We start from the raw sequence: 24,889 nt of genomic DNA on the forward strand, positions 1-24,889 counted from the left end.
CCATTCGCTATTCAAAAGAGAAAGTTCCTTGCAAAGAAATCCAAACCCTTTCGTTGAAAAGCTAAAACAACAAATAACTGAAAAGTTATATATTATTGGGGGGGGGGGGGTTGGTGGGGCGGGGGTCTGGCCTTCCAGATCCTCTACCAACTCAGGGCCACATCTCATTATTTTTTAAACTCCGGGATCAGTCCCTGGTGGATATGTAAACGTACGGTACATATTAGGATATTTTTAGTACTCTTACTCGTGCATATAGAGCCTTGTCCGTATATACTCGTACACGTCACACTCCGTTGGGAATCCTATATTTGTATCCGTTCTAATGTTGTTCTACTCGTAACGTTAAGTATATATGCACAATTCGAAGTTGGCTGTGCAAATACGAGATTTGCATTATGTTTGTGATGGTATATTTGTGGTTTATAGAGCTTTATGATCAGTTAGGTCATGCTTAATTAGTCAGTGAATTAAAAATTTACGCAGCGGACCACATCACCTTTAATTACTTCTTGTTAATGGTACACATTTGAATGTTTTGATCGATTGCCAGTCAGTCGGAATGTTGCGTATGATAAAAGTAAGTACAAAAAGAGGGCGGTAGGTAATTTTATATTTTTTAGATGTATCTATAGCTGTCTGATCCACAGGAAAGTCAAAATATATCTCTTCTTTATAAGTATAGGACTATTACTTTTAATGAGCATTACAGCCATTAAACTAATTTAGAGGTGAATATCTTGACGATCAAGTTAGATATAAGAAGATGATATGCAAATAAATTTGTGATGGTTTGTGTAACTATGGCTTATAAAATAGAAACTTCAAAATCTACATAAAATCACCAAAACGAACAAATACTGTCACCCTAAGTTCTGCCTTTAACTTTGGAAAGATAGAGATACATTCTGCAAATATTGTAGAAGGGAGTAAAGGGGGAATGAAAAATGTTTGTCTTTATTATCATTCATAATAGAATGCATTGAAGATAGACATTCTAATATTGAATATATTCGCGTATACGGTAAGTACGAAAATGCAGATATATTGCCGATATTGCGATGTACTCAACCTTGTTTTACCGATGAGTAGCCGGCCCACTACTGCATAACCTTTCGGCCGCCAGACTAGCTATTCATAAACTTCGATCGTATATACGTACGTATAGCTAGCCTATAGTAGATGTAACTCAAGCTGTTTAGTGTTAGCTTTATATGTACAGCATAGATAGGATAAAATCCACCCAAATCCAGAGTATGTGCAAGTCAGACGGTGCGGGCAGAACGGTGTGTTACAAATTTATGTAGTTCATTAAATGGTTTTAGGGGCTTAATTATTTTTGAAGCACAAACTGTCCGTGGCTAGGCTTGTATGTATATGTATGCCCCTAAAGTATGTTAGGTATAGGCTAAACTAATGAGACTATTTACTAAACACACCATAGCAATATTAATAATGAACACTTGTTTATTTAGGCAATAAATACCAAATTTGCTAAATACTAAGAATAGCTAACTATACATACATAAATACAGTAAATTTATTCAGAATGTGAAAGAAACTGGTGAGGATGTCTTTATTGCTAGAGTGCACATCACAAAACATGCATATTATGTAATACGCCTATGTGCTGCACTGTACATGTATACAAGATACTGTATACTATAAGCTCTAAATTAATAAATCAGTATAAAACAATGTGGTTCGGGAAATTGGTTACTATTGCCTTGGCAACATAAGGTAGACCCAACACAGAGAAGCCTTTTTTTGTGGAACATTCATCCAAGTTTGATTAGCTCAGTGGTAAGCCTGAGCTTCCAAATTCCAGCCAGTGGACCCAGTGTCAAATCTTGGTAGATTCATATATACCAAAGACTTTAAAAATGGGACCTGCTGCCACTCACTTGGTGCTCAGCACTTAGAGATAGTGAGAGACATGGAGTAGGCAACTAGAGAACATAGGTTACATATGCCGTGAAAGTCGGAAATCAAGTGAAACGAGTGTCTAGACAATATGCCAGCATAAAAAGACTGCACATTTCAACTGATTTAATTGAACCACTAGATGTTGTGTGCATATGCTGTGAACGTAGGAAATCAAGTGAAACGAGTGTCTTGAAAAAATGCCAGCATAAAAATCCTGCACTTTCGAATATATTTAATGGAACCCTAGAAACGTTGCGTGCATATATATGCTATGAATGTCTTAAATCAAGCAGAACGCATGTATATACATAGATTGAAAAGATTACTTTTACATCGTATGTATGTCATATTTCATATATCAGCAAACTGAAGTGTACAAGGGATGGGCTTAAAAGATGTATGCCCCACTTGTCATAAAAGTGTTGAAATGTGGCATTTTGTGGATCCAAGGGCCCAAGTCCTACAAATTACCGCAGCAAAGTTTAGGTATACACATGCATCAAACCAAAAATAGAGCACCAATATGTATTTTAATATATCAGAACTATCCATGTAGGCCTGGGGTGGGCAATCTACCGTCTTATTTTGAAATTGTCGAGATCAGATCCAAACAAAAACTTCAGGTTTGGATGTAGTAACGTTGGGGAAAGTCGCCATTTAGGAACATTAAGTGTCGCCTAGTTAGATGGTTTAGAGGCAAACCAGTCGCAAAATCGTGGGACCATGGGGCAAAACATCACCCGGCGCCTGCTTAATGTAGGCTACGGCTAGTAGGTGTACCACATTGAGTTAGAGAACTTGGAAGCCTGTTGTATTTGGTTGAGATCAATAAATACAGGAAAAGCTAGTTTCCATCTCGGTCATCAGCTGCCAATGTGAATATTGTTTGTCACATCTCAATGTTTTTTGCTGTACTATTTAGATAGGCATATATATATATATATATATATATATATATATATATATATATATATATATATATATATATATATATCCCGGTGGAGGCTGGAAGTTTTTTCACTGTTCTTGATTTTCCAACTCATTACGATTTTCATTTATATATATTCATTTGCCTTTGTCGTTTACCTCCATTGCATTAACATAAAGTCTGTTCAAAGTATCTCTTTCGAGATCCGGCTTTAGGAATCACAAATCATTTCGAGTTGGTCAGCATCATGTTTGATCTCTAGAGTAAGGCAAAATATGTCACCAAAAACAGAACTAATATTGTTCGATACAGGTGACAAACGCCTACAGTGGAATTACGACCTTCCTTACCGGTTTCGAACCTCTGGACATACAATCGGCGTCCATGGCCTGGTGGTTAGGGTGTCCGCGTACAGAGCGGAAAGCCCGTGGTTCGAGTCCCAGTGGAGGCTGAAAGTTTTTTCACTGTTCACTTTATATATATATATATACACACACATATATGTATATATATATATATATATACGATTTTCATATATACGATTTTCATTTATATATATATATATATATATATATATATATATATATGTGTGTGTGTGTGTGTGTTTATGTATGTCTATGTATATATGTATACTTGAAACAAATATTTTACCAGCTGACGTGGTGGCCAACGGAATAAAGAGGCTGAAGAAAGACGCATGCCTTGTTGGTTTCATGAAAACCGTACTACTGTTCGAGGCACATCGGGGGTTATAATACTCCTGCGGTGATACGGCACTTTTTGTGGCCTTGGATCCCGTGTCCATATCTCCCTTGATGTCACAAAAGTCCTCCGATCTCTCTTCAAGAATTTAAACTGCTTTTAGTAAGAAGGATTACATTTGCAGTTAGCGCTCTATTTATAGGGTCTCACTGCTTGTTTGGTTTTCTGTTTAGTATTTCTTCTTCGTAATGTTTTGCTTCTCATTGTTGTGCAAGTCGCGATCGTTATATTTGAATAGCATTATTGTACGTTTTAACTCTGCGGTTGAACTGTATGTATTTATATTGTAGGCTAAGATCATGTGTAGTATCTGTTCCCTTTCGAGGGGAATGGTGATGCACACCCGACGATGATCACACAGTCACAGTCCCGATGCAAGGGGACTGGGGTTGAGAGAGGATCGGTCGTTTGGTAGTTTGGTTTTCGTGCTCAGGTTCTTTCCTGGGCGACTTTTCCTTAAAACAAAAACTAAAGTTAAGAAAATAATAAATTGTTAGGTAATGATTGAGTTGTATTGTAATACTAAAGAACTCACAAAATTATCATGTCTATTTGTATAAATGTCAAATGAGTCAATAAAAGAGATGAAAAAATAAGACGTCGCAAAAGAACCCGGGAGGATGCGAAGATGGTCGGTCTAAGGTCGACCAGAAGCTTTCTAGGTGGCGTGCGTGAATCCCTGCCTATGGCCAGATGGTCGAAACACTCTTTGCGATCAGCATGTTTGCAGCCACCGTTCACTGAATTCGTGGTCTGATGAGGCGCTATTAGCCTAACTTTTAGTGTACGGATACTTCTATCTGCCATTGTATATAGAATTTTCTTTAAAATTAGCGTAGGGTTTTAAACTAGCGCCATCCTTTTCTCATCAACTTTAATTTGCTATTGTTGATTGGCTGTTAACAGCTGTTGACGACTGTGAATACACTCATTTAAATTGAGCGTGTTATTTATGGTCACTCAAGCAAACGCAACGAAAGGGTTATGGAATTCCAGTACTTACTGCACGAATTTGAATAAAACATTCTCTCTTTGCGACAAAAATACATTTCTGGAACTGTGTAACACCCAAGGAAACTGCCTTCCGAAGCACACCAAATCTTAATTTCGATAATAGCCTTTAGTTGACTCTTACAAAACACTGCAGAATAAAATCAATTTTGCTGCGTATGGTGAAAATGCTTTATAACGTGTACTTAACGATAAAGGTTTGGGTTGAAACTGTCCAATATGGTTTTTAAAAGATACATAATTGAAGCATAGAAATGTATATGTACCTTTATGCTAGGTACACTCTTTAAAGGACTTAAAATGCTAAGATTGAACAAACAAATACTGATATCACCACGTATGACTCCATTCCTTGATACAAAATATAAAATGAGTAATTGGCGTATATTACTCCATCTTTGTCTTTTAGAACTTCCATCATTACACTAATTCAATTCGAATAGCTTGTAACAAGTCCAACAAATAGATGTGGCATCCATTTTTCAGAAATATGAATGCTAGATGAGGGTTTTTGTTTTCATCTATGAAGGAATCTTTTACCTTTCAAGAAAGTCATCTTGCTAGTTTAAAATGTACTAAAATCATAATTGGCAAAGATAGTAACAAAAGATCACTATGTGATTACTCTGAACATGACACATGTTAGGTTCGAAGTATAAGAACTGAGAATTCATGTCTCTTGACAGTGATTAAACACTGGAGTGTGTGCATTGTAAAAAGACACTGCATTTGCCATTCAGACAGATCTCAAAAAAATCATTAGTAAGTTTATGAAAATTAAGTATTCCCATGAACTTGATTCTAAAAAGACAATGGAAGCTCAAACCTATGTTTCATTGTCGGAGTCATCACTCCAAGATGGTTCAGTACTTGAATCATCGGCATCAAACTCGGAAGCCACGTCTGGTTGGCTACTTTGAAAATCTTCGCTCAGTTCCCCCTCTTGGAATAGATGATCTGGGAGAGCCGGTCCCTCAAACCAGTCAGGGCTGTAGCACCCATTCTTGCTCTTCCAACCGTAGTTCTGTGGATCCAAGCCAGGCAAGACTCTTCCTCAGAGTGTTAGAATTATAATGTGGGGAACTGTATTTTTTTGCCCAGGCCAGCAAATCCCAAAATATTTAGAGGCTTAGGTGAAAGTGTTATCTTTATTTTGCTTAGAGCAGCGAATAGCTAAATAAGATAAAACACTGGTCTTGTGTACAGTAACTCCAATTTATGCTGGAAACAATATAATCATGAGCTTGAAATGTCATGTTACAAGGCACATATATCCAATTCTTTAGACCCATATATAGGGCCACATTGGGCCACCTATTCTTTCTATCTGGTGGGACCTATGCAGAAGAAAATTTGTCTTGCATTGGCAGTTCTTTACTCTGTGGAAAGTACCTTTGCATTTAATATTGTTTTTGTGTGGTTCCAAACCGGTTTTGAGTGGTACCTTGCATATTTAATCTGGGTCAATGCTACGATAATGGGCATTTTGGGCCATATTTGGGGGCGTCTGGCGGGCCCTTAGCAGTAGAAAATTTGTCTGGCATAGGCCATTCAGTACTTTGTGGCATTCATGCATTAAGTTGACATTGGTTTCAAGTGGTACCTCGTTCGTTTGATCAAATGCATTTTTATGGGCCCTTTTGGGGCGTCTGGCGGGCCCTTTGTAGCAGAAAATTTGTCTGGCATGATGATTTCCATAGTCTGTAAGATCAACCCGAACATTCCAAACCGATTTTGAGTGGTACCTTGCATATTTAATCTGGGTCAATGCTACGCTAACGGGCATTTGGGCCATATTTGGGGGCGTCTGGCGGGCCCTTTGCAGCAGAAAATTTGTCTGGCATGGGCCATTCAGTACTTTGTGGCATTCATGCATTAAGTTGACATTGGTTTCAAGTGGTACCTCGTTCGTTTGATCAGATGCATTTTTGGGCCCCCTTTAACCGGCCCCAGGGGCCACATGCAGCAGAGCGACCACGGCAGACATCCACTTTTGGATATACTGGGTTTTTCCACAAATGTTCCAATACTCAGATATTGGTACCTTGTTCGTTTGATCAAAGTGCACTGGGCTGCCGGTCTAGTCGTTCGGTTGTTTGGTTTTTCGTGCTCAAGTTCTTTTTTGGGTGACTATATCTTTGATCTTTGAAATGCAGAAACTTTGCAACATTGTCTTCTTATAGCCACTGGAATATCCCTTTTCCCTACTACTGACACATCATGGTTCATAATAAGGGCCGGTTCTTCTTCTAGTTAGGCCATCATGTTATGTTATGTTTTGTTATGTTATGCTATGTCATGTTATGTATACAAACTTCATCTGTAGAATAAATATATAATTTCATGCAAGTTTGATATTTATGCGAGGCCTACATGTGGGGAGGCTGAAAATGTGATTGCAGCATGGACCTTTCACTGAATATTGCACACTCCCTAATATTTATCACGTAGCTGGAGGTCCCTTGTTTTATTTACCCCCCCCCCCGCCCACCCCAACCCTACCCCTAAAGACATTGCTCATGAGCAAAAATCAACACTTATTCTATAGAGCATAGAGTAAAAGCATCGCGTGTGCGGCTTATTTTGTTTGGTAGCTTATGATCACAATTTTCAATACTTTCTGTTTATATTATAGTTCTGCCTGGATTCAAATTCCACAGGATCTGCTCCTCTTGAAAGTCAACTTGAGGAAGTTCAAACCATATCCCAATGATAACATTCAGCGACATGTAAAGGATATATGGAAGCAGTACGGTATAGCTTACACTTCATAATCGAGAAGTTACATCTGTTAAACAGAAAGCAATAGCTTAAATTCAAATGGCCATTTCAAAGCAACTGCTGCTAAAGAGAAAGAAAAACATCCAGGAATGATTGTGACAGCGCAACACTGAGTCAGGTGACCTTCGTGGTGTAAAGGGAAAATCGATTAGTTATTGACCCCATATTAAAGGCATTGAAGACTCGCCCCAAACAGCGTCCCGCCATCTTTAAAAAGTTAACTTTCCGTCGTCTGCAAGTGAAGTTGTTCTCTTGTCGCTACAAAATGCAGACAGTAATGAAACGCGATACCTTGTTATCTTAAGCTGGACCTGAGATGTCCATCGCTGTATCGTTTGTACACTGTGCTGTGGGTATTTGACCGCAGCTGTTATGTACTGACTGTACACTAGAGTGTCTATAATTACCGAAGGTAGCAAGCTGTGTGCGTATTTTTTGGGATCGATGGTGGTGTCTAACACTTCTGTTACACCTCATTCGAAACTAGGTCAGATTACCGGCATTAGACGTTTCTTTTGGCGCGAGTCTTCACACCCTTTAAGAGTCAGGGAATTAAAGTTTAATTAATGCTTGTATTGATATTACTTTTCTTGACACCATACATAATGTATCCTCTGATTTTAAATTACCACTATCGAAGTTTAAAGGGATGGGCATAAAATTGTCTGACTTACCGTCCCCCCCCCCTCCTTGAGAATATTTTGTTTCGGTAAAGAGGCTCAATTGTAAAAGTTGTGCTATTTAATACCACGCATGGTGATTACATTTTGTGTATACCTCTGCGTGCGTGTGTTGTACAATGGAGACCAGTATAGGCTGAGGGGAGGGGATTGGAGGGGGAGGGGAGGGGAGGGGAGGGGAGGGAGGGGAGGGGAGAGGAGTTGTATGTCTTAGTATGAAGAAATCCTACTGAGAAGCAAATACAAAATGTGCTATATAGCAATGAGTAGCCTATTTTAGTATGGTATACGTATTATTATAGCTATTGTGTTTTGGTTTGTCAAAGTTTGTTTGTTTGCCGTGCCTGTTTCGTCCCTGAATATTTCTGTGTGGGGAAACTACCACCCCCCCCCCACCCCTCTGCATTCCCCGGCCTCTTCTCTTTCCGCAACACAACTGGCAAGAGTCGACTGAACTTTTACATCTTTTTGTGACAATTGCCTTTTTTATGTTAAGGTCAGACGATATTTTCTGTTTTTTTTTATCTTCCTTTATTTATGTTTTGTTTTTCCATTTCTGATAACTATAACACAAAACAAATGGAGAGTTAATTTTCTTTTATTATAAATTGATCCTCATAGTCAATATTGCTGATAATCTCATAGACTTGGCAGGTATCCAAAACAGATTTGAGATACATATAGTCGATTGTTCACGTGACCTTTTCGTTATATGCTGTTCACATCGGGACATATTTTCGTCGTCGAAAGGGGAAGGAAGTATAAAGATTTTAGCTTATTCCTGACAACTTGGAGAGAAATAAGCTCACAATTTATCACCATGAGAGACATTATGACAATCCAGATGATATACGAGGCGTTGATTCTCTGTATGTTCGTCAATCCGGTAAGTTATCTCTTTCTATTAACCAAAAATGAAGGCAGAATAACAGATCTGCGAAAAGTTCCACTTGTAATACAATCACCTATGCCTCGTAATGAAGGTTGCATTGAAATCTCCATTCTCGTGTTCGATATCTTTCTATTTTCTTCTGAACTTAAAGTAACTAACAGTTTTGAATCTCCTTAATCTTTCATTTAATTTTTGGTTTTCCTTTCTGTGACAAAATATATAAAATAAAATAATTTTGTAATGTTTCTTTGCCCAACAAAACACGGAAGTATGCAGTATACATGTGTGCAATGTATAGGCTTACTTCCTTGACTTGAAAGTTTCGACTGAATTTTCGTCAATTCTGTACAAAGGAACACAGTCTTTTAATGGATTAAAGCCAAAAACAAAGAATGTGTTAAGGCCTATGTTTCATCTTTGTCTTCGTACATTTCTTCGTTTGTGTTGATAATGTCCTAAAAGGCTGAAGGTACATGTAAACCAACATCAGAGTTGGATTGCCTTTTCCGCATTTCGACACTCGAGGGGATAATTGGCTGTAATGCCCATTACTATATAGTTAAAAGTGTTACAAAGTTAGGAGCCATTGCCGATATACAATATATAACACTTCGGCGGTAATGCAAAATATTTCAGTGCATGGTAGTTGTTATATATATAAATATATAAATATATATATATATATATATATATATATATATATATAGATAGATAGATATATATATATATATAAATATATATATATATAGATATATAAACATGCAAGTTTGATAATAATGTGTACATGCACAGAGGGTGGGGGTTGGGTGCGATTCAGAGAGGGGTAGGCTGGACAAGATCTATCAAGAAGAGGCGTATAACTAACCACAGAATGCATGATACACCAAGAAATGACCCTTCATATACATATTGACGACCCCCCCCCCCACCCACGTACTAACAGTACATGCAGAGAAGAGATTTTTCGATCTCCTCCCCCCCCCCTCCCCCCTTTTTGCTAGTTGAGCTATATCACTCACCAAAAATACACTCACCAAAATTGAAAGGAAGGAGCATTCTTTATGCAAGGTCGATCACTTACTAGTTTCGCCTTACCATATAGGTCAAACTGCATGTTTTCATTTGATTCGTGCACCTTTTTCCTTACCTCACTGTCTAACGTCCGTTGTCCCTTGCCCTCCATCCCCCCCCCCTCAACATGTCCCTTTAACGCTATCATTACCTTATCAGTAAACCCCCTCGACCTTCAGTTTACCCGTCATCTTTCTTATAGTTCCTGCTTATAGCTAAACAGATCTATCAGTGAACACGCAAAGCGTACTTATATATACGAATAGACCACATCAAGGAAATGGCCTGAGTTTGTAAGTTACTTTGTGAAAGAGAATTCCCACAATAACTGTAACAGTTGTTAATTTTTATTTTCTATACAGAGCTATCAAACAGACGTTGGGCAAGCAGACACAGGTAATGTAAACAATATTTTGTTTAAATAATATGTAGATAGCTTGTTTCCTGGGGCACATGGTGTATGACATCACCATATTGTCTGCATGCCAACAAAATACTAAATATTCTATTTGACCGCTGGTTTTATCGAAATTGTTCTCACGATAATCGTACACTCGTTTTCAAAAAAATAAAGAAAAGAAAAGAGTGTAACATATACATAGAGACATTTGACCATTGTTAGGTTATACTTATACAGCCCCTGAACGCTGCTTTAACAAGTCGATGTAATATATTTAAGTGTGTTGACAAAATATCAATTATTATGCCACTTAAACGTTTCCGTACAATAAAACTCACACGTGGCGAGTCTACAGGACGATCTACGGGCAGTGACTTGTGACGCACAGAGTATACGCTATTGTTAGAGCATGTCCTGTTTACATATAGCTAAACAGGGAAATAAGATTCGTAGTATTATATTAATAAACATGATTTGTTCCATTACTGAGATAGAAATCAATACATGAGCTATTTAAAGTCAAAATAAACGTTCGTTTCTACCCCAGCCCCTCCCCCACCTCCTCCATGCTCGCTCCCCCTCCCGCCTACCCACCCCCCACCTCACGTGCTGTTACTGTTTATGTCTTGTACTATTTCCATGCTGAAATCTCATACAAACTGCAGTCCATCAACTAGACTGTTTAACTATATTAATTCAAAAACATGACACACATAAATGGATGCATATTGGAATATTCTGGATTTCCTTCGTACTGTCATTAACATAAATAGAAATAAGGGGTTGGATAACGAAATATTTTGAATCAAAGGGTAATCATTAACCCTTCCCTGAGCGATATTCCATTTTGGTGGAAATCTCGGAGGACTTTTGTAGTTTTGAACAATAGTTGCAGTTATATTATAAACAAATCACGCATCAGGTATGATTTAGTTGGTAATATCAATTTTACATCACAATATGTTCCATAGCTCAAAAATGTTACGTTTGAAATAAATATCTTAACAAACATGAGCGATATGCACACAATTAGGGGCGTAAATTAGTTCACCATTTTTCAAGGTGTGTAGAGCGATTAAGGGACCGATCATAGTTTTTTTGTCTTTTCAAAAAGAATGCAGTGCAACAAACGTATAGCATCTTGTTTTACAATTATACAAATATACTGTTATTGGCTGGCAGTGCAGGGTATGGGGGAAAGTTCACAGAAGCTGCATCAGAAGCTGCATCTCAGAGCCTTAGTGGGGGCCGATGGGAAATGCCCCCGAAAGCTGCAACGGTTTGTGATATTTCTTGCCCCTCATAACAAGTTTAAATCACAGCTTTTGCGAGAGGGGAATGTGATTTCTCTGGAATGTACTTAACAGCCCTACGGGATCGGGCGGGGGGGGGGGGGCGGGGACTCTACATAAAACACCTGTAAATTAATCTCAATAATATTTACACTTATACATTACGGTTTTAAAACTTCACCAACACTCATGGACCATACGCACACAATAATCATATACATCTTTCTCAATAACATAACGTCACTTATACCAGCTTATACGAGTCATTTGAAAAGCACACGAAATCACTCACTCACAAAATGCATACAACACATGTATATACATCAAGCACATGTAGGCGGCATTCATGTAGTCTTATACAACTCTGCAGGGGTCTCAATAAACGGTAACATTAATTACCAGACGTTTACAGACGTTTCGGAAGAAATGAACATTTCATCTCGTTCCATAATGATTATTCCATTATACAGTTACCTTATATAGTGTATGGAGTGGTACACCTGGTCGCGCGACCACTTTTTTTCAGTATTATTTCATTATTTTCAACCTATTTTCAGAACGCGTGTTCTACTATCGACAAGTAGACTATCCCAGAGACTGTCAAAAACTCAGAGAATTGTGCACCAACCCAGGTGATTTAAGGAATGGTGTTTACGTTATCCAACCTGAAGGGTTGACGGAACCCTTCGAGGTATTCTGTGATCAAACCACCGACGGAGGGGGATGGACTGTAAGTAAAGCTTATCATGATCGTATCATATCATATCATAAAAATAAAAATATATAATAATAAAAATAATAATAATCATAAAAAAAAATAATAAAAATAAACTAAAAAAAAATCATAATAATAATAAAAAAAAATAATAATAAAAAAAAATAATAATAATAATAATAATTATAATAATAATAATTTTAATAATAATAATGTAAGTACGTGAATATTATATATGCACAACATTTTCAAATAGATGTTGTGGGACACAAAATATTCTTGAACGGATTGATAAAAAAAAATCATACAACTCTATGATTTGAATTTGGTCGAAATGGTTGTAAGCATATTGTATATTAATCTGAAGTAAGAGAGAAGATTTATTTTATGTATATTTGATGATTGATTGTTTAGATGGATTTTGATTTATTTATTTATGAAGGTTAATTAATACACATGATCATAAATTAAGCAAAATAATCGATTCACAATAAATAAATAAATGGACGAAATATATGAAGTTTTGGTTTAGCAGGTTTTGTTTTGAACAATTTTGTGCTATCGTATAATTCATGATGCTAATCTAGATTCCATTTTATTCATTGACCTTTATAGATAAGATCAGGTATCTGGCAACATACTAAATTCCAGCATTATTGACAGGAGGTAACTCTTCGATAATCCACCTCCCCCATACATCCACTTCTCCTCACCAACCGGGGTTGTATTTTTTGCAAAGAGAGGGTATGGTTAGGGAATGGGGTATGGGACAGGACGGAAGCACTATAGTATATATATATATGTCTTGGAATTTCAAATTTTAAGAAAAAAAAGTTCTTATCTGTATTACAGGTTATCCAACGTCGTATTGATGGCAGTATTGATTTTGATCGTAATACGACATATTACAAAGACGGATTTGGCTTTCTGAATCGAGAATTCTGGCTTGGGAATAAATATTTACCCTATTTGACCAAAGGGGAGCAAGTTGAGCTACGAATTGAAGAAAGAAGAAACGGCAGCAACTTCGCGAATTTCAGCTACCAAGATTTCCAAATATCGGATGAAAACGATCGGTTTCGACTAAAAAAGCTAGGGATGTTTCAAAATAATGGAGGTAAGGAAGGTTTGCTTTATAGAATGATGTGATACCAAATGTGGTATACCGTGATGAACCATTATAGTTTCAATGAGAGTTATAACTGTTATGTCTGCAGTTTCAGTGGCGTAGGAAGGTACTTTTGAGTAAGGGGGGGGGGGGCTGAAGACTGATGGCCGGCCTGGGGAGGGGTCTCCCCTTTTGAAAATTTTTGCATTTCTAGGTGGCCTCAGATGCAATTTGGTGCAATATAGCACACTTCACACTTTATCATTTATTGAAAAATGAAAAAGGGGTTTTCTGACTTGCGGAGCGGCGGGGGGGGGGGGGGAATGATACTTCCGCACCCTATATTTTTCACTGGGGGGGGGGGGGCTGGCGCCCCAGCACCCGCGGTTCCTACGCCCTTGCTGCAGTAAATGTTTACACTGGAGCCACCGGTTTTTAGGTATTGAAAGCTCGTTTTAAAACAAAGTGGCTGCATGTGCTGCTATGCTAGGGCAGATGATCGCTTGCAACAGAACCCACTCAAACAGGAAGCAAACTGGATGTTTATTCCACCCTAATCTGCTCGTAACCACCTTGTCGAATTCTGAGGGGCAGAGTGTTTGTTTAGAGGGGCAGAACCTCTTTTATTGAGGTTGGGGGGGGGGCATTTGTATAGATCACCATATAAGGGGATTCATTACTGAAACCATCAATTTGACAAAGATACAAATTTTGGGGCATAATTTTGAAATTTGGGGGTATTGACCTAAAATGCCCTCCCCCCCCCCCCACACACACACACCCTCCGTGGCTAAGGGCCCCGTTCACATATAAAACAAAACTTCAGGAATATGCGAAATGCAATATAGAAGTTTATATAGCCGTGATACGCATATTATACTTATATACATTACTTTAAAAAAGTTCGCATTCAAGGTTTACTCTCGAAATCAACGTGATAATTTTAACTAGAGTCAATGACTATACAATGACAGGTCATCATACGTTTTACATCCTCCTTCCATTTATTTTTTTTCTCTGTTTTTTTCTTCTTCTTTTTTTCTTCTATTTCAGGATCCAAAACAGATGAGATGTCGAGCCAGGTGTATAGCGAGTTTAAGACTTCTAGTGAAAGTAATTGCAGGAATAGTAGCAAAGGTGGATGGTGGTTTGATGAAACAGATTGCAACAAAGCCAATTTGAATGACGACTTTTATCGGAATTTGACGCGGAATGGCTTACTGCCGTACTTTGAAATGAAAGTGCGTCCTTTTAACAGACAGTAGATGTCACTGCTTGCGTTGTTCTGTTAGTCTCGACAATTTCTTTCTTTGCCGCCGAGCATCGATGGATATTGGAGTGTACACCATCATCCCACCCCACCCCACCCACACATTTTAAACCCAACACAAAAAGGTAGTTGTTAGCACTATATTCCTTGCTTGTAAACCTGATTGTAAATATATACTGATAAACTCGAAAGTATCACTTAATGAACGTAGTATAATATATCATGTTGCAAGTATCATATATAGATCTAGATAAATTTGCAAGTATCATCTAATTGCACATAGAACAATATAATATATTATACCGATAGTAGGTAATATATATATCCTGATAAACTCGAGAGTATCATGTTATGAAAATAGTATCGTATTTCATGCTGAGAGTATCATGTAGATCTAGATAAACTTGAAAGTATCACCTAGATGAATATAGAACAATATTATATATTATACCGATAGTACTCGATGTACTCGAGAGTATCATGTACCTGATGTACTCGAGTACTTGATGTACCGATAGTACCTGATGTACTCGAAAGTATCATGTAATGAAAGTAGTATAGTATATCATTCTGAGAGTATCATGTAGAACTTGAAAGTATCATCTAGATGAACATAGAACAATATTACATATTATACCGATAGAAGGTCGTATATATCCTGATGTACTCGAGAGTATCATGTAATGAAAGTAGTATATTATATCATGCTGAGAGTATCATATATAGATCTAGATAACCTTGCAAGTATCACCTAGACATAAAACAATATAATATACATCATACCGAGAATAGCTCACATATATTCTGATAAACTCGAGAGTATCATGTAATGAAAGTAGTATAGTATATTATGCTGAGAGTATCATATATAGATGGACTTGGCCATCGACGGTAACATATACAGTTAGAATAACATTTAAATCTCATGTCTTTTGAAGGAAGCGTGCTGAGCCCTTAACATTTACTTTTCCCTATAACGAGACTAGTATAGCAACGGATTGGCTATATGCCATAAGGGCGTCAGCTCATCATGAACGCGATACTAGGAAATTGTAAATCCAAGTCAATACAGTAGCCTACAGGCTCAGATATATCATCGTTGGTCACCTTACATAGGGTGGCACTGAAGTGTGATCACTTCGTCAGCTTAGTATAGAGTGTATAAACAGTTTTCCCTTACGTCACCTATAAAGGTATCACATCAAACTTATAGTAGTGCGCCTCCGCCTCAAAAGTTTAACCATGGTCGGAAAATGGCCCTAAAGTGACCTGCTGTATCGACTTTTTTTGTGGCATTTTCTGAGTCATCACCATTCTTTTTTATGCTTGGATGTTGAAGAGGATGAAATAAACTACTGAAGGTCTAAAAATCTGGAGGATTGAAGGTGATTTAAGGTATTTTAGAAAATCTTGAGTGAAACAAAAATATTCCGCAGCGACAGCTGGCAGATGTAATGGGTTGGGGAGCACTGTGGTAAACTTTGAACTCTCTTAGCTCAACATCTAAACGGTCAAAGTTGCCAAAGTTGAATGTGTTGTGATAGCCAAAGCCCATTAGCTAGCATATGGTGGGTAAGATATGTCAGTTGAAAACTTCTATCTATGCTCTATCGGCCTCTGGAAAGTAACAAGTTGAGTGTTTAAGTCAATGGGAGCAACAAATTGTGGTGTGATATATATAGTTACGGTTGACTCTGCCGTCCTTACATGCGTGCCCGACTTCCAACCTTCTGATAGGAGATAAACATTAAATGAATAATGCACGTGGAGAGTCAAGTCAACCTTCCCTCAACTAACCTTCTTTCCCATCTCTTTCTAAACTTTAAAATTTAAATTAAAAACAATTTTATGAAAAATATGATTTTAGATCAGAGTTAGTTGATCTTTCACCTGTCAACAATCTAATTTTTTAGATTATATGTATTTTTTTTTTCTACGAACTTATAACTTTATTGATACCGTTTGGAGCATTAAACGTATAAGTGAAACACGTATTTCTGTCAATTTGTACTTTTTTATTTTATACATTTCTTGTTGTGAAGATAGTTTTACTGTTGAAGTTCATCTAGATAAAAAAAAACAGATCTATGCATTTGGGAACAAAAATATTATAAAAGTAGTATTGACTCATTTTATAAAACAATTACATTTGATATTTTCCCAGTTTTGAATTTATGTAGAATACTTGCAATATATAATCTATTTTCTCACATTCTAAACAAGCAAGTTAGGTAAAGTCATAAGTCGTTTTTCTCGTGTAAAATATCGTTTTTTATTTTTATCTCACTTTAATCCAACTGTAACATGTTGCTATATAAATAAATAAATATCTATATGCTCCTTGTTATCTGAAAATGTCCTAACAAAGTGTAATCTTTTGTGAAGCCTTTCATCTTGATATTTAGTGACATATATGAAGCTGATCTCTTGGCGGGGTGGGTTCTGACAAGGGACATTGCACTGTTCCGGTATAGGTTAGCTAGCTGTGCTGATAGATGTATTTTCTATTCTTTTTGCGAGCGGGTTGAGGGGGTTGGAGGTGATGGGAGGGGATAGGAGGTGATGAGAGGGGAAGGAGGGATAGGAGGGGATAAGGGGGTACAGGAGGGATTAAGAGGCGATGGAGGGATGGGACGGGATGGGAGGGGATAGGAGGTGATGGGAGGGGATGAGAGGGGAAGGAGGGATAGGAGGGGATAAGAGGGTACAGGAGGGATTAAGAGGCGATGGAGGGATGGGACGGGATGGGAGGGGATAGGAGGGTGGGACGGGATGGGATTGGAGGAGATAAGAGGCGATTAGAGGGGGTAAAAGGGGATGGAGGGATGGGAGGGGATGGGAGGGGACGGGACGGGAGATAGGAGTGGATGGGAGGGGATAGGACGGGATGGGAGGGGATAGGAGGGTGGGACGGGATAGGAGGGTGGGACGGGATGGGATTGGATAATAAGGTACAGGAGGGAATAAGCGGGGATAAGAGGGGATTAGAGGGGATAAGAGGCGATTAGAGGGGATAAAAGGGGATGGAGGGATGGGAGGGGATGGGAGGGGATGGGAGGGGATTGGAGGGGATGGAGGGATAAGAGGGGATAATAAGGTACATGAGGGATTAAGAGGGGATGAGAGGGGATTAGAGGGGATAAGAGGTGATTAGAGGGGATAAGATTTGATGGAAGGGATGGGAGAGGATGGGACAGGATGGGAGGGGATGGGAGTGGATGGGAGCTAAACTCCATTAAGTTACTCGATGTGGTCATGTAGCTCAATAATATTGGGCGGGAAAGGCAAGCGAAAATTTAGGTCTAGTAGACACCTTCCTTGCAATAAAATAGTCTGACATTCCAGGTTTAAAGAACTTTCGAATTCACAAGCGGGTGGGGGTTGGCGGAGGGTTGGTGCGAGGTGGTGGGGGGAGAGGAGGAGATGAAAGGAGGACTTTACCCCAGTGAAAATATTATCATGCAGAGAGGTAGGAGAGGCGTAAAAATGTTAAATAGTTTTCTTATCAGTGATAATTTCTTTTGTAAAAACTTAAAAACACCCCACCCCTTCCCCTCCCTCATCCAGTGCAGGTAGTACGTAAAACAGGCAAAAGTCCTGAAGACTTTCTAATGGTGGCATTTTGGGGTGATATAAAGTCATTTGGAGGGTGAGTGGGGAACAGTTCAAGCATCCTCATTACCATACCTGCCAGGGGTAAGTAATGAGTAGGGGGATTATGGGGGTAAGGAATAGGGGAATGTGGGGGGGGGGGTTGAGGTGGGAGCAAGAAGAAGTAAGGGAAGTAAGTCCATTTCCTTCTATTGTCATCCTCGCCTAGATCAGTGTGCTAACCAGTACGATCTCCTGGTCTTGCAACATCGTTATGGTCACATGGTCAGATCCTGACGTAAGGGTGACGTCATATCTATAGATTTTTATAATCGAGTTGTGCATGTTTCCTTTACATTTCTGGGTTATCGATCGATCTATATAGGTTACTATGGAGTTTTGATCCAGGTCGAAGGTCACAATTATATATTTCAGGTCGAGGACATTTTATGATATTATATATATATATATATATATATATATATATATATATATATATATATATATATATATATATATATATATATATATATATATATATATATATATATATATATAGGTAAATAAAAGAGGTAAATAAAGGTAGGTAAAGTAGGTAAATAAAGATGACACTGGACTAGTGTTCAGTTTCGGGGACTGTTTCTAATTGTTTTCTTTTTTAATCACAATCAGAAGATGCGTATTAGAACGCAAGAGAACGGGAACAACTATTATAAGTCACATAAACAAACACATACAGACGAACACACAAAAACATTTAACTTTATTTTATGTCAGCAATTTATTATCTTTGTAAATTCGTGCCATACATAAGAACATTGTAACATCGGATTCATCGGTACATTTATTTTGAAACTTGATAATATATGGGTAGTGTACAACTACTAGAAAGCCCCATCTGGAAATTATTATACAAAGGCACCAAACATATTATATTAATTTACACGTCAACCCTTTCAAGGACGGCGTCAATTTTAAACTAATTCATGTCTGTTGGAAAAGGCCTGCTACTCTTCCCTCCCCGCCCCACCACCCACCCCCAACCCACCCTAAGCACTACATTATTTATGATCACAAGCAGGATTTGCTTATTCAATAAGCGCATTGAAAGAAAATTAAGAAAAAAGTTGCTACGAATTGTGCGCATGCGTGGCACTAAAGTATAGAATATATATCCATTTAGTAGTAATAAAGAACATGTCCATTACGATGCCAATTTACTTATCTTTAAATTGTTCAAAGTTGCGATTCAGGAGATCAGAAAGCCAACTGTTACCTTGAAAAGTCTATAGATGATGATATTATTAAGAGGGCTTAGTCACGGTTTACTCTACGTCTATTTACATGCGTCATTCTTGTTTATATCCATAAATAAACGACCCCATGTCAATGAGCTGACCCTTCGCGGTCTTCCGAGTTCCCAATATGGACGGGGGGGGGTGGGGGCTTGTGGAATCGGGTTGTAAACGCGCCAAAAGCATGAGCCGAATCCTTGCTTCCAATTGGAGTGACAGCATCATGAATATTCATTCGAAAGTATGTTTTCTGATGTTAGTATATCTCAAACGTGTTTTTTCTTCATTTGCATATTGCAACATATCTTTTATGAAGTGATTTTTCTTTTATTCTTTGATGCTGATTGGTCTACAGTGTTTTGGCGGAGATTTGCGATTTTGAAATGCTGTCTCCCTGACTTGGAGAGATTAATGCAAGCGAACCTATAATGATTAATGTGCGACAGACGTGTTTGAACGGAGACTTTTTTTTTGACAAGTCTACAACTTCATTTTGGATTAACATTTGCTGACATTTTAACTGACAGAAGATCGTTAATGGAATAATATTTTCAACAAAGCTGCCTACAGACTATTTGAATCTTCTACTTGTATGTTCTTCTTAGTAATGATAATAATAATGGGGAGCAGAAATAGTCCAATAAATAAAGATTGTTTAGCTAATGAGATGCGGCAAACAAAACTGGTAGGAGCAATAAGCAGTAGGTTGAACTCAGAGATATAATTAGTGACGTATGCGCATGCGTGGTCACGTTTACGATGATCGCCGCGGGCGCACTTTCATTTCAACGTGCTTAATCGCCGTGCTTCCCCAAGAAAGCGAGTCATGTGCGGCATTCAGGTTTACTTTGTCACAGGAAGCGTCGTTGTACCACCACCCTCCGTCAAGTGTACAACTGGTGGTACTATCCGTTGTCGAGAAAATTTGAGACAAAGCACCACCCATCTCATCGCCGAACCCGGTACCTAGAATGACAAAGACAAACCTCAATTGTATAAACTCAATATTATATACAATACAATACAATATATATATATATATATATATATATATATATATATATATATATCATACAAAACACGACATGCGTGTGCGTGAGTGTTTGTATGTATATATGTATGTGTTTTAACTTTGAGCTACGTTTCCAGATATAAGATAACAGTGAATATCATAGAAAGCTTGCAGACCCTTATACGCGACGATCATTTGTGTGAGAGATCTAATGAAAAAGACTCTCATGTGTAAATCTTTAATGTACATCTTTAAAGAGATCGATTAAAACAGTTACAAAATATGATATATTTGTAGAGAAGAGTCCATCTCGTGAGACGTAGACGAATGTTTTAACTTTTTCTAGTTAAAAACAGAAGTAATAATATTGACACGGTGGGAGATTTAACGCAAAATTGCAAAATTTCACAGCAGTTGCATTTATATCAAATGTCAGGCTTACCTGATACGTCAGTAAAATCTTCGAGTTTAACTAGCTTGTAGTTGCTGTTCTCGTCCGATATCCGGAACCAGTCGTAAGTCACGTTCCCAACATCTCCTGCATCTCGCGATTCCTCCATGTCAATTCTCAGCGTATATTCCTTTTGGTTGGTTAAATATGCCAAGTGCTCATTGCCAAGCCAAAACTCATGATTCAAAAAACCAAATCGATTTTTGTACGAATCCAAGCCACGAGCAAAGTCAATATCTCCATCAATACGACGTTGGATGACCTGTAAAGCAGAGCAAAGATTTGAAATTTGAAATTTGAAATTAACAGAAAAAAAAAACAACAGAATTATCACGGCGATATGTCATATAATAACAATAAAAACAAGGAAAGAAACTTAAAAAAGAAAATCCTCATAATTTACATATCTATTTTGAATATATTTTTTAATTATCTTAAAAACCCTGAATGGAGTTTGGAGGACAATTTCCAACATCATGTGTTCATTACAAGATCATACGGCTGTACAGTCGAGTTGATCCTAGTGAAAGTCATAGTCCAATTCACTCGAGTCTAAGACAAGTCTAAGACAACTCTGAGAGAGTTCTTATAGACAATTCTGTGACAGGTCTGTGACAGGTATGGGATAAATTTGGGACAAGTCTGGGACAGGACTACAGACGAGACAGATACCGTGTTCATATCAGACATATATTCAGGGCTATATAAATAGTCCTATACACACACACATATATATATATATATATATATATATGATTGTACAGGGGTGCACTCTGTACAATCATAACACTTGGGTAATACGCCCTTAATGACAGTTATTCAAAGCCAATTTATACGCTTCAACACACCAGTAGAATCACTGTGGTCGAGTGTTACTGACTTCGGTTCGTGACACGAAGATCCGGGGTTCGATTCCTACCTTCGCCTGATGAGTCCCAAAAGGACGAAACCGGTCGTGAAGTGGAATTTTTCTGGTGTGTTATTCTTTATTGATTTACTATATATATATATATATATATATATATATATATATATATATATATATATATATATATATATATATGTGCCAATCGCAGTAGCTGTGAGCACGATAATCCCCATAACATTGTTTAGCGTAATATGCGAGATGGTTATAGATAAAGTGAGCCAATGGATATTGAATACATTTCCTTACTCTATACAAAGGGGTTCAGCTCAGGGATAAAAGGAGGTATAAAAACAGCCTCCTTCCCAGACCATGCAAACAAAGATCAAGTATATGCCTGTACCTACGACGTATAAAGTTCCTTATACCCTTCCTTAATTTCTGTTTCACATTTGAAATGGTTTCCCGCCATTCGGGTACTTTTATTGTTGAGGATCGTTATAAAGATCCGAACATTCATGTTATAGTTGGACTGTACCTAAATATGGGTATAGCTGACCTAGAATGAAATTTCGACCAGCAAGCACACTGCGGCTATACGAAACAGCTTTTATGAACTGATTTGCTATGATGTACTTACAGTCCAGCCTCCATTATCGGTAGTTTGATCACAGAAAACCTCGATGGGTTCCGTCAACCCTTCAGGTTTGATAATGTAAACACCGTCATGAATTTCATCTGGGTTGCTACATTGATTTAAGATGTCCTGACAATCCTTGGGATATTCACTTTGGTGATAATAGAACAAGCCACCTGGGAGGTTCAAAAAGAAATTCGAAAAGTCAACAAACAACAACATATAGTAACAACAAATGGCCAAAACTTGAAAACGACACGTTTACAGTTTTGAAATTGTAAACCGTTTGTCCCAAAAAATTGAAACATATATAGGAGAATAAATCCATTCCATTATGGTAAACTTTCTTTGAAAGATAAAACCACATCACTCATAAATGCTTAGACGTAAAGAGATCATTTCTGTTGTTAGACAAAAAGAAAAAAAAAGGACGTTTAATGTTATATATTAAAATATTTAAATTTAGTTAGTATTAAGACATTGAATTCATTGACGCATTCAACCAAAAACGTTAGATCATTCTTTGTTATTTTTTAGCAACAATTAAAACTAAGCACGGACCCAAGGAGTGTGGGTGTACACGTCCCCCTCGCACTACCCCCCCCCCCCCATTCCCACCTCCAACCCTATTGAGAACAGAGCATGCAGCACTAAGAGGTAGCTTAGTATTAATAACAAGTAAAACGTATAAAAAATATCGAAGAATACTTTATTTCTGCAGGAGCAACACATCATTACATAGAAACATTTATAGATGCAGTCAAAAAATTAAGATTTTCTTCCTGCAACTATATATGCTGCAATTCATAATTTTCGCTGCAAAATATCGAAATGATATCATTCTGGTGAGAGTTTAATTCCTCATTTTGTTGCGAAATGACGAAAATTCCTCAACTAATTAAAATGCAGGGAACTCGTCATTTTGTTACATAATTTGATTATATATTAACTATAGTAAAATAAATCAATTTGTTTTAAAAAGCAATTGCTACCGTATTTACCAAGACTTCTTAACATTGTGATGTCACTCTTTTTGCCCCTCTATTTTGCCAAGGCATTATCTTGCTATCTCAACAATTGTCTGGAAATTGTCAACTTATTTTGTAGAAAGGTATATTGTTATCTCGATGACGCTTTTTTTAAGCTGCCGTACATGTTAGTATTAACCAGATACAAAGGATTACTTGAAGAAAAGATTAATATTCATATTTTGGAGACTAACAGATACCACGGTTCGTTTAGTCCCTGTTGTACTTCTATGCCACTTTTGTATATAGTATTTTGAGAAATAATCCTTTAAATATCATTTACTGAAATAAGCTGTACTACTTAATCTAGTACACCGACCATTAAGCCAGTTCCTCAAAAACTCACATATGAAGAGCATAATTTTTTATCGGTTTCAAATTTTTCAGAAAGTACGAATTGCCTTTTTAAGGTCAACCAAGAGTGTTATGTTGTTCATATGAAATTAAACGAATACGGTCGAGTTATTAAAAAAAAAAAATCGACGTTAACATTTATGTCTGCACTGAGTAGCAGACGTCATTAATTGAGCCTTAAAAGAGCATTCTGACCAAAAATTTAGAGGTGAAAATGGCGGAAACGCAAATAGCCATAGAGAAAAATAGTACCTAACTCAAATCCTTTTATTTTGTCCTTATTTATTATTCTTAGACCTATTATATTATATCAATATTAAATTTCTTCCGAAAGTCATATTTTAAGAATAACACTTTTCGCTGTAGTATATCACTGTTCTTAATTACATTTTGATGGGATTTTAAAACAAAAATAACATCGAAATAGATGTTACCTCAAACAGCTGCTTTAAGTTAGGTATAAACAACAACTATTAAATCATGAAGCTATATATAGCAAGGAAAATGTTATCGAAAGTTGTGAAGATTAGCTAGGCTAAGAGGAAATGAAATTCGAGCTGAAAAAATAAATTCTGATTTTATTGGCGTTGATATGTATATATTTTTTCTATTGTGCATATATTATTTGAAAATATGACGTCAGAGTGGTGATAAAGAATAAATACGAGGAAACAAACCATTGAAAAAAAAAGCTGAACAACTTTTCGAATTATTCAACAAGTTTGCTTTTTCAATGACGTTTGTGTATTGTTAAAGGAGAGGAAAGGACGTTTTTGTTTCTAGAAAGGAGCGCCCGCACGTTTAACACACTTTGATGTTA

General features: G+C 37.4%; 2 protein-coding genes across 3 annotated transcripts in view; one reads left to right on the forward strand and one right to left on the reverse strand.

Moving 5' to 3' along the window:
* Positions 1 to 8,785: 8,785 nt before the first annotated feature.
* LOC139973081 (fibrinogen-like protein A) lies at positions 8,786 to 17,183 on the forward strand. The gene is made up of 5 exons (XM_071979471.1): positions 8,786 to 8,974; positions 10,414 to 10,447; positions 12,301 to 12,473; positions 13,311 to 13,575; positions 14,620 to 17,183. Exons 1-5 carry the CDS (start codon positions 8,801 to 8,803, stop codon positions 14,829 to 14,831), a joined length of 858 nt encoding a protein of 285 aa, XP_071835572.1. The 5' UTR covers positions 8,786 to 8,800; the 3' UTR covers positions 14,832 to 17,183.
* Positions 17,184 to 19,189: 2,006 nt separating this feature from the next.
* The window catches only part of LOC139973066 (fibrinogen-like protein A), a 28,525-nt gene continuing 22,825 nt past the window's right edge, over positions 19,190 to 24,889 (reverse strand). For both annotated transcript variants that reach the window (XM_071979434.1, XM_071979433.1), the window contains exons 3-5: positions 22,691 to 22,863; positions 21,177 to 21,447; positions 19,190 to 20,688 (exon numbers count right to left, since the gene is read on the reverse strand). In XM_071979434.1, the coding sequence (XP_071835535.1) occupies positions 20,477 to 20,688; positions 21,177 to 21,447; positions 22,691 to 22,863 (656 nt within the window). In that variant the 3' untranslated portion in view covers positions 19,190 to 20,476. The remainder of the gene's footprint in view (positions 20,689 to 21,176; positions 21,448 to 22,690; positions 22,864 to 24,889) is intronic.

This window comes from Apostichopus japonicus, chromosome 9 (genome assembly GCF_037975245.1).
Source record: "Apostichopus japonicus isolate 1M-3 chromosome 9, ASM3797524v1, whole genome shotgun sequence".
In the NCBI taxonomy this organism is placed as follows: Eukaryota; Metazoa; Echinodermata; class Holothuroidea; order Aspidochirotida; family Stichopodidae; genus Apostichopus; species Apostichopus japonicus.

Bases quoted from the DNA above. Each gene is read 5' to 3' on its own strand.
- LOC139973081 (XM_071979471.1), top strand. From the start codon at position 8,801: ATGCTGTTCACATCGGGACATATTTTCGTCGTCGAAAGGGGAAGGAAG. The intron at 8,975-10,413 runs GTAAGTTATCTC...TTTTCTATACAG, and splicing joins TCTGTATGTTCGTCAATCCG to AGCTATCAAACAGACGTTGG. The intron at 10,448-12,300 runs GTAATGTAAACA...ACCTATTTTCAG, and splicing joins CGTTGGGCAAGCAGACACAG to AACGCGTGTTCTACTATCGA.